The sequence below is a fragment of the Impatiens glandulifera genome, chromosome 9 (assembly GCF_907164915.1).
Source record: "Impatiens glandulifera chromosome 9, dImpGla2.1, whole genome shotgun sequence".
Taxonomy (NCBI): domain Eukaryota; kingdom Viridiplantae; phylum Streptophyta; class Magnoliopsida; order Ericales; family Balsaminaceae; genus Impatiens; species Impatiens glandulifera.
In genome coordinates, this window is record NC_061870.1 from 34,225,742 (window position 1) to 34,236,344 (window position 10,603).

Genomic DNA, 10,603 nt, shown 5'->3' on the forward strand with positions numbered 1-10,603 from the left:
TGAGAATAAATTTTATATATTTAAAAAATTATAATTTTACATTTTTTCCATAAATAATATTGTTGTAGTTTAAGTCACAAAAATTGTGACTAAGAATCTCAGGTCATGCCTTTGAGGAGTGACAGGGGAGAGAAAAGAAAAAAAAATGTTTTTTTTTCAAATAATTCTCTTTCACATTCACCTTCCAAATTTTTTCTAAATCAATTGAGTCTATCTAGATTCTTACGCTATCATCTCTCATTTAACTAGCTCAATAAAAGTCTTATTTAATAAACTAAAAATTTTAAAATTAATTCCAATCAAGAACACTTGTGATTCTCTATTACTAAATTTTTCTATGCCCTTTTAAAGAAATTTGACGAAATAACCTTAAAAATGGACTCAAATGAGCTAGTGACCAACGCATAAAATTTACTGCGCTTGTAACCACTTCATATTTCTTTTGACGAAATTGTCTCCGTCTTGTCCCCGTTTTGAGACGCAACCGCCTGTTACGAGACGCAACCGAATGTAATGTGAAAAGTCCATAATGCCCTTAATATTTAATATACTCCCTCTCATTTCTCCCAATTTTTATTTTTATTTTTTTCTTCTCTGTTCTCTCCTCTCTGTCTTCTCCTCCTTCCTCTAAAACTATAGAGAAACAGCCCGATCACCGAACCCGACAACGAAATCCTAGCGAAGGCAACCATGAGCGATCGAGCACACAACAACGCAACCATGAGCACAAGGATTATCCTTTGCTCATTGTTGTTTATTTCTTGTTTGAACGCATATTAGGTATTTAGCGTATGGCGGTTGTGTCTCGTGATGCGCGATTTTGATAAGTCTTCTACTCAATTGGATATAAGGCCCAGAAGATAATGTTGCTGAGTATTATCAGCAGCAAGTATAAATGCTTGAGGGCTTTAATGAGATGGATGCTTCTATAGAGCGAGGCTTCATTCCTGGAATGTCAAAGGTTTGTTTATAAATGATGTGAGAAATAGACACAATATTGATTGGCCTACAATTGAATCTGATTGGGAGGTTTTTACTTTATTGTAGGAAGAGAAGGAAAAATTGGCTAGAAGTGAGGTACTGGCTATTCAAATATCTAATGTTGCAAACATGATTTTTTTTCTGTTAAAGTTTATGCATCCATTAGGAGTGGTTTGTTAGCCTTAATTACATTGACTTTGACTCACATAAAAAGGTAATGATTAAAAATATATATTACATTTTTATCAATTGAATAAGAACACTTTCATTTTAAAATGGTTAAACTATTTATTCAAAGAATAAATCAAAATATCACGCGATGAAGTTTTGAGTTCAAATCCGTCTATTATCTAATTAATTTGTTAAGTATGTTTATGAGCTACAGCTACGTGTTTAACTCGCGTAAATTGTACTCCGAAATAGAAAAAAAACACCAAGATAATGACAAAGAAAACATAAAACAAAATTTAAAATCATGCCTTTTGAAGTTTCAAATCAAACTCACAATAACTTAATACAAATCTTATTTAATAAACTACAAAATTTAAAACTAATTCCATCGATAACACTTTCATTTAAAATGGGTTATACTAAATTACATTAAGAATAAATCTAGATAATCACAAAAATAAAATAAAAAACGTCTTATCTAAAACAATAAATAGTCTCATACTAAGCAAGTAAGAAGCCCCAAAGATCAATATCAATCTAGGTTAGATGCATCAACAACAATACAATAGAAGAATCCTAGAAAAAAAATCAATGCCAAAAGTGTATTTTTTTTTGTTTTGTTTACCTATTATATCTCATTGCACAAACAAACAAGAAAAGAAGATAAATATTCAGAAATCCCCCATCATCAGACTACACTTCTTCCAGTTATTATTTCTTCAATGGCACTGGCTTTCTTTGACGACTAAATCCCGGCTGAATGAAATGAATATGAACCAGAAACATATATTATTATTCATTAGAAGAACCAGCAATAAGATAGATAATAGTAATAGTAATAATAGTAGTACCTGAAGAAGCATGGACGGAGCACGAGCTGCTGTAGCTACGGCAGCAACCGCCACAGGAATTTCAGCGCCACCTCCGCCCACGACATGGCTTCTAGATCTTCTTCTGTTCGGTGTGACAGTTGATGAAGGACTGTTGGCGGTTATATCCCAGAAGCTTCTTTTCTTAGCCACCGGAGCTGGAGATAAGAACCTATGACTCGGACTCTTTATATCACGGCTCGCAGCAGCTCGCTCCTTTAGCCTCATCGAACTTCTCGTCGCCATTCTCTTTCCCATTCCTTCTTCTTCTTCCATGTATTCTTTCTCGGTTTTCTTTAAAAGCTGTTTCTGAATTAAATCATCCTTCTGCTTTATCTGCACTGCATGATCCTTCTTCAACCTCTCAATCTCCATTTCCAATGCTTTCACAGTCTGTCTAAGCTCCTTTACCATTACTGCCTCTTCCACTCCTCCTCCCTTCTTCTTCTTATCAGGTGTGAAACAGTTGCCTAAAGACGACGATCTCGTTTTCGGCTTCTCACTTGCTTGAACAGTGTTCAATTTGTGCTGTTGTATTGCCAATTGAGCACGCAGCTCTCGATTCTCTTTCTGCAAACTCAATACCACCTTCGCTTGATCCGTTTCTTCTTCTACTGTTTCGTTCACATCACAATCCTTAGTTCGGATCTCCTTGGCTCGATCAGCCCAGTGCAGAGTGTTTTGAGTTTCTCCAAAAGAGAGGTTGCTAGGGCTGACATTAGCTATCATCACAGTGTTACAAGCTCCACCGAGAGAATCCTTCAGAAGTTGAGTCAGCTTCGAATTACGAAATGGTATGTGTTTCTTACTGTCATCTGCAGCCAAAGCGTTGATGCAGCTGCTTAGCGCTAGAAGAGACTTGTTAATATTTGCACCTTCAAGAGATCTCAGTGTTCTCTGATCAGTAGCAAGAGCTCTCTCCGAACCAGCAAGATCAACTAGTGATAACTTTCCTTCTCGATTAGATATGTTACCTAATGCATCTCTAAATCGATATTCAACCGCCACCTGATTTTACAAACAACAATTCAAACAGATATCTAATTACTTCTAGATTGGTTAAGAAGATGAAGAAGACACTGAATTCCTTATTGTTTTTACCTGTAGAATTGCGTGGGAACGGGAAGAAGTTTCGTTCGCTCGAGTAGGTTCAGTTGTTCTATTGCGGTTACCTTGTTGAAGTAGAGCCATAACTTCATCAGTTGTGTAAGCTCTGTAATGAGTTAGACCTGCTGCTACGATCATCCCTTGTTTATCTTCTCGGAGAAGCAAAGCTCTTCCAGGGGAGAGTAAATCTCTAACAGTTTCATTGTAGACTTCAAGATAAGAAAGATGAACGACATGATCCCCATCGAAGCTCATCTCTCTAATCTTGGAGAAAAGTTCTTTAATGGCTAACACCATTACACCTGGATTCTCCATCGTCCCTAACATAGTGTAGGTTTTACCTGCTCCTGTTGCACCATAACAGAATACAGATCCATTTCTTCCATGTAAGACTGCATCCACCAGCTCCGATGTCCTGAATGATTATTACAGATCTTAATAAATAACCTAACGAGATCATCAATAGTGAAATTTATATAGATAAGAATTAAGAACTCACGATGCTGCATAAACTTGCTGTTGAGAAGTTGAATCGGGGAAGGAGGCATCAAATGTGAAATGACGACCACGAACTCTCTTCAACCGGAGATAGTCATTCTCATTTGCGAACTCAGTTAGGTATACGTCTCTCATGTTAACGATTTTCACACATGACCTAGCTCCGGCTTCCTTCTCCTTCTTGGACATTGGTCTAAGTCTAACAAAAACGTGAATCCGTCCTTGTATCTGCACCACTTGCCCCTTCTTCTCAGTAACCGTCTCCTCAATCTCATTCTCCGGTCCGATTGACAACTTCCTCGCCACCACTTTAGACTCCGTTAATGTCCTTCTGCTAGGGCACATCAAATTCATGTCCTTAACCTGAGTCATAGCGTAGATCTTCGATACTGTAGGTTTGATGGATGTGTTAGTGTTGTTTTCCTTCAAGATGCCGATATCAGATTCTCTGTATGACGGTTGAGAAGAATGATCGGTGAAACGAGTCTGCTGCTGCTGCTGCGGCGGCGGCGGCAGAGGAGGAAGGTCTTCTTTGCTACTGGTAGGTCGTGGAGGATAGTTGGAGTTCCTGTTAGCCAGAGCTTGTTTCTGCTGCTCGTACAAGAGAGTTAACGCCTTCATCTTCTCTTTCAATCCATGGTGTAATAAACTGCTCCTTTGGCCAGAAGCTCGATTCACGGTTGCATCTTCTCGATCATGAGGATAATCAGTAGAACTCGCTTCTAGGTCGGGATGGATCTGAGACCTGGTAAAGACTGGCATCCTATTGAATTCAAACAAAAATCCTCAAGCAATCTGTCTCTCTACGAACATTCCTTAGTATATATCTTTCTTGAAGATTCAATTCTCAAAATCTCGAAATCTTGAACAAACGAACGAACAGAGGTTGGGGAGAGAGAAAGAGAGAGAGTAGGTAGAAGGAACCGTAGAAAATGGATTTGAAGGAACTGTAGAAATGTAATATCTGAACCGTTCACTGTTTAGAGAGATCAACGGTTGAGATCAAGCGAAAGGGGATAGAGTTACTTATTTTTACTTTGTTAAAGGAGTGGAGTAATAAATCTACTTTCTTTAGACTATTCTTGCAACGGTCGAATTTAGCCAGAACACAAATTCAAATGGATCTGCGGTCCCCGCTCCCATTTATTATTATGATAATATTATGATAATATTGTATTAATATAATATTATTTAAAGGATTACACTAATATAGTATTAATATAATTATGAGTAATTATTAATGGAATTAAAATATAGTACTTTAGTTAGAGATATTTTAATTTATACTGTACATAGAAAATCATTAATCAATAAGAATCTTTATAATATTACAAATTTTATTTAATTTTCTAAATTAATAAATAAAAGAATAATTTTAAATAACTTTTTTTAATTAATAATTTATTTATGGTGTTCAACCGTATGTTATCGATTATACGGTTTCGATTAAGTACGTTTATATGTTTTATTTTACAAACCGATTAATCGACCATTATTGGTATCGATTTTACCGGTTTTGATTCTATTAGTTCCAGTTGGTTAATTAGTTTAATCGTGAACTAATAATTCAATTTTTTAAATTAAGTATTAAATTTATTATTTTTTTTTTCAAAATTCTTATTTGTGATGTGATGTTACGTTCTATTTTTTTTTTCTATTTTTTTTCTTATATTATAATAATATTTTAAAGATATATTTAAAAATATGTTATTATATATTATATTAGTGTAACAGTATAATATATTTTAAAAATCTTCATTTTAAATTAATAGTCATATAAATTATATATTTTTTTAAATAATTTTATATAAATTATAATTTTAAATTTTAAAATAAGTAATATATGTAGATTATTAAATATTATTTATAATATATATAATATTTATAAAAATAACTAATATAAATATATATAATTAAATAATTACCGGTTTACAGATTAAACTGTTAACAAAATAGTTCAATCGAAAATTGAATCGTTTAACCGGTAAAAAACCGGTTAATCGGAACCGTTAGAACCGGTTAACCGATAAAATGAAACCAATAAGCTAATCAATTCGGTTTGGTTATCGATTTTTCAGTTTTTTTAACCGCTCTAAGAATTTAAGATATAAATTGAAATGAGACCTTTATTCTCTTATGAATATTTATCAAGTATATTAATTCTACAACTTTACATATTGTTACAACATTCGTTCATAAATTATTTATAATCAATTTCAAACTTGAACAATATTCATTACTTATTGAAATTTATTATAAAAAAATATAAAGTTAAGAACGTTTTAAGTACCTCCACTCTAACCTTAAACTTTTTTAAATCGGAACGAGAATTGCATTTATCATTTTTGTTTTGTTCTATTTTGGAGATTTTTTTTTAATGTCATTCCTCGGCGTCTATTGTTTATACAATATTCTCTAAAACATTGTAATAAAATTATACTTTTATATAATACAGTGAAAATTCATATTATTAATATATATATATATATATATTTTTAATTGTGTTTATTAGTGTACGGTGAGTTGGGATAAGAATATCTTTCCGATGAAATCGGAAAAAATCGTCTCAAACAACAAAAACTCAGAATAAAATTCTCTTGACGAGTTATAATGGTTATCTTTACTCTCAATTCCATTAAAAAAAAATTGCTCATGGTTGGTTATCAATTCATTAAGTTAATCATAAGGTGGATCAATGCTACATAGAAGATTAACAAATGAAGTAAAACCTTATTTTAATATTAATAATAGTGTAAGAGATTTGTTATAGGCATAACAAAATTGATACTTATCTGTTAATATAATTTAAGAATAGAATAATAGTCAAGCACCAGGGGCAGCATCTTTGACCTTATTATGCAAATACTCACCATACTCCCTTGCATAATCTTTGACATGGCTGGCCGTGCATGCGATCCGGCTTCTAGCGTAATCGACCCGGTCCGAACCGGGCGGATGGAAACCTTTCAAGTATCTATACGCCCAGGCTAATGCGGCGACCGCGACGACGCCGAAGCAGAACATTGAGAGGAATCCGGCGACTACGAAGAGTATTAGGGCTGCAAATGGAACCCAAATTGGGCTCGATATTATCAGGAACGGAGAGAATACCATTATTCCGATCACCGTCGCCGTCATTGTGAGGGCCGTTAGGAGGAGGAGGATGCCGCCAGATATGGCTAGGGCAATCATGCCAAACACTTGACAAGTGCTCGGCCGGTGTTTTTGGAGACGATTCAAGATTAGCGAACCTGATAATGGACCACGTTGTTGACGTGTTCTTCGTGATTGACCTCCTTGTCGATCCGCCATTGTTTTTCTTCAGAGACCAGACAGACAGACCAGAGAGATCGGAAATGAAAAGAAAGCGAGATTGATTGATTGATTGAATGATGAATGAAAATGGAAGAACATGTGCGAGTGAATATCGCCTAGTGATACGTACTGACACGTTGTTACACAGGTTTGACATTCCCCCGTTCTTTGTGGTGCAGATCAAACTCAATTCCTCTGTTTTTGGATGCAATTAATCTTTTTCATTTTTTTTTTAAATTCTAATTATTAGTAAGATTATTTCATTTATTTAAATATATTTTTGAGTATTTTTTATTAATATTCTCTTATCAAATTCAATTTAAATTATCTCCAAGCACTTTGAGTTTAAGTAGAGGACACACTTGGAATATCAGATACGATTACCAGATTATTTTGAGAGGTCTCCTATAACCCTATTAATAAACACAATTAAATATAAAAATATAAAAATATCAATATATATATATATATATATTTTTTTTTTTATCTTTTAAAATTTTTATATTTAACTTTTACTATATTATACTATAAAAAATTCATTTTATAAAATTTTATAATAATATAAATTTTATTTGTTAGAAGATATGGTATTAAAGGTGCTTATGAGAATTCTCCGAAATTGAATAAGACGAAAATGATAGACAATAATGTCGTTTCAATTCGCCTCATTGTCTCTCTACCATGTATATTAATTATTAAACATTATATTTCCTCTTTTAATAATAAAGAGATAACAGTTTATTTATAGGTGACACGATTAATGTTATATAACTTTAGGATACTTGATTCTTCACATGAAAATGCTTGCAATGATGATTAAAATAGAAATACTAAAATTCTTATCTTATAAACAAACAAACAAAAGTATAAACTATAGAAAACAAATTGTCCCTATTTTTTCGGTCACTATACCCTATGCGACCGATTTTGACCCAAAACTTTTGGTTCCTAAATTATCAGACCACGATGCCACGCTTAAAAGTAATAGTAGTAAATGCTTGTTGTGTGTACATGAATTATAGTTGAAGACAGATTGAAGTGTATCTGAATTGTTTTATCTCATAATGTGTTGTTGTATTACATGCATATTGAAGATGGAAGAGATGAAAGTACTATATGTACATATCAACATTACTCAATTTTTTTATTTTTATAATTTTTTGGTCTCTAGATTCTAGATAATAGGTAGGTTTGTAATAGGATGTTTACTTTGTTTTGAGATTAGTATCTCACAAAACAGAGTAAAAGCTTTAACTAGCAAGTATCACCACTGGCAGGCTCAATTGAGCTTAGAAGACCATTACCTCTCAGCTGCATGCAATGCTCTTCAGCATCTGCCTGAGCACAAACAATAACCATAGCCAGTCCATTGTGATGAGCCTCTTGCATTATATTCACTGCATTGTCAACCGTCATCCCTGGTATCACTTTCATCAGCACCTGCACCACAAATTCCCTCTTGTTGTAGTTGTCGTTGTGCAATAGTACCTTATATGGTGGCGACATTTTCCTCGATTTTCTGTATATTATTAATCATCAATCAACAACCGGCAGCAGAAAAAAAAAACACTCTTAATAGTCTGCAAATACATATATATATACATACCTCAGATCAAACTCTGATTCACGACCGGGTGTTGTTTTCTCTATAACAGGCTTATCCAACAATCCTCCACCTTTCCCAGATCCCATCGCTGAAACAGACATAACCATTGTCCTTTTTGTGCATCGTCCGTTAAGAGATTGCTGCTTATCTCCTCCTGTCATAAGACAACACTGTCAGGTTTCCATTCATCAATCAAATAACCTTCTATTGCTAGAAAAAAACAAGATTTTTGTTTACCTTTTCAAAGTATATCAAATTGAAAGTTCACAATCACTAACTGAAATCACCTATCCTTCTATTAATGGATTCAGTTCAGTTCTTACATTTTAGCCCCATAACCTGTCCTAATATGCTGGCCTCTGGCCCATTCCTCATACATTCCCTTCCTTCTTTTTGTTAGGGCTTCCGTCTTCTCATATTCATTTCACAATGGTCTTGACTTTATTTTTATATGATGAATAATTATTAGCTTTCAGGAATTAAATTTCAAACATGAAGGCCTTTGATAATCAAATGGAAATGAAGTATTGTTAATAAAATTATAAGGACATTCAACTATAACAGTATAGATTACAATAATGGAACTGTAGTTCATGATCCAAATATGATCCTATAGTTTATAAAAACCACCAAATACTCGTAAAATATGATTTCTTTTTCCATACAAATTTAAGTTAAAACACAATCATGCCAGAAAGCATACAGATATAGTAATGACATTCAAAATGAAAAGGTGCTGTACATGATCTGCATAAAACAAGTAACATATTATGACACCTAAACTTCAAAAACTTTTTGGATGAACATGAGCAACTTCTTTTCTACCAAACCATGAAAAAGTGGTAGGTTTGTATGATAATGTTTATTTACAACTTTTATATTTTGGCTATAACAAGACTACTTAAAAGACTTGATGCATTAAGATATGTAACCAACAAAGGTTTGTCTTGTCTTATATTTCCTTGGTCAGTTTACACGTCTAACACTTGAGAAGAGTTCATAAGTTCTCTGCTTTCTAGTTTAACCATCTCAACACCTATATAAAGGTAAAGTGAACAAGAGACCTAGATCTAAAATAACAAGAATTAACATTTACTCATTGTTACATTTCATCTTGATGTTCTGATAACTTAAAGATATTATTATTCAACCTAGAACTTGTTAACATACAGAAAATGCATCTTCAGTATCAGTTGAATAGATATCAATTAATAATCCAATTAACTCTTCAAACACAAAAAACTTGATTAATAAGTTGAGTTAGTGAATAACATGAGCAATCAATCATTTAACATAATTGACACAATCAATTGAAGCAGCCTTAATTCGAAATGGTCTACCTACAGTAGAGGAACCTTTAAGTAAACAATCAAGTCTATCAAATCTACGTAATTTCCAATTTTAAGAACAAATCAATGAAGCTAAGTGACCGCACTTCATTTACATTGAGAGTTTCACGTAGAAAATAGGCTACGCATTGAATTGTTCGAATACGAAACAAAGAGACATAGGAAATTGGATGATGTAGCGACTATTTTAACCAATAACAAACAGGTGAAGAATCAAAAGTAAATCCAGACATATGAGAGAAGAAGTACCTTGCTTATGGTGGAAGACGTGATTCGGGGAAAGAGCAATTCGACCGCAGATGGTAGTCTCCATGGTCCGTCTCTCTCCTTCTTTCTCACTCTCTCTTCGCCCTCCGACCACAACAAGCTTACTGAATTTCCTTCACATTTTATGTAATAATCAAATGGTCAATTTAGAAAGAGATAAAAATAGTTTCTTTCTTTTATATATTATCAATCAAATCCATTAATAAATAATTTAGTTTTTATTACTCCATTTTATGGTAAATTTTGTTTACTAAGCAATACCAATATTAATAACAACTTGTTAACATTTTTTTTTTAAAATTTGAATATAGAAAGCTAGCTAATGTTTTCGCTTAGAAAGAAATAAAAACCAAAACTTAACGCATTTATGTATAAATCGAACATTCAAGTACAAATTTAGGGAATTTTTTAAAGAAAATTAATAAAAGTTCAACATGTAA

General features: G+C 33.2%; 3 protein-coding genes across 4 annotated transcripts; all 3 read right to left on the minus strand.

The window, feature by feature from the left end:
- Positions 1-1,659: 1,659 nt before the first annotated feature.
- LOC124916492 (kinesin-like protein KIN-8A) lies at positions 1,660-4,636 on the minus strand. Its single transcript, XM_047457214.1, has 4 exons — positions 3,628-4,636; positions 3,123-3,543; positions 2,004-3,029; positions 1,660-1,908 (listed from the first exon to the last, which is right to left on the minus strand). Exons 1-4 carry the CDS (start codon positions 4,386-4,388, stop codon positions 1,864-1,866), a joined length of 2,253 nt encoding a protein of 750 aa, XP_047313170.1. The 5' UTR covers positions 4,389-4,636; the 3' UTR covers positions 1,660-1,863.
- A 1,813-nt stretch (positions 4,637-6,449) lies between these two features.
- Positions 6,450-6,948, minus strand: LOC124916821 (oleosin G-like). Its single transcript, XM_047457587.1, has one exon. It carries the CDS (start codon positions 6,936-6,938, stop codon positions 6,450-6,452), a length of 489 nt encoding a protein of 162 aa, XP_047313543.1. The 5' UTR covers positions 6,939-6,948.
- A 1,015-nt stretch (positions 6,949-7,963) lies between these two features.
- Positions 7,964-10,302, minus strand: LOC124916810 (ATP-dependent Clp protease adapter protein CLPS1, chloroplastic). 2 transcript variants are annotated; one of them, XM_047457576.1, is made up of 3 exons: positions 10,146-10,302; positions 8,548-8,701; positions 7,964-8,460 (listed from the first exon to the last, which is right to left on the minus strand). In XM_047457576.1, exons 1-3 carry the CDS (start codon positions 10,207-10,209, stop codon positions 8,196-8,198), a joined length of 483 nt encoding a protein of 160 aa, XP_047313532.1. In that variant the 5' UTR covers positions 10,210-10,302; the 3' UTR covers positions 7,964-8,195. The 2 variants fall into 2 exon arrangements, with proteins under 2 accessions (XP_047313532.1, XP_047313533.1); XM_047457577.1 differs by having other exon boundaries at positions 8,548-8,698; positions 10,146-10,281.
- Positions 10,303-10,603: the final 301 nt, after the last annotated feature.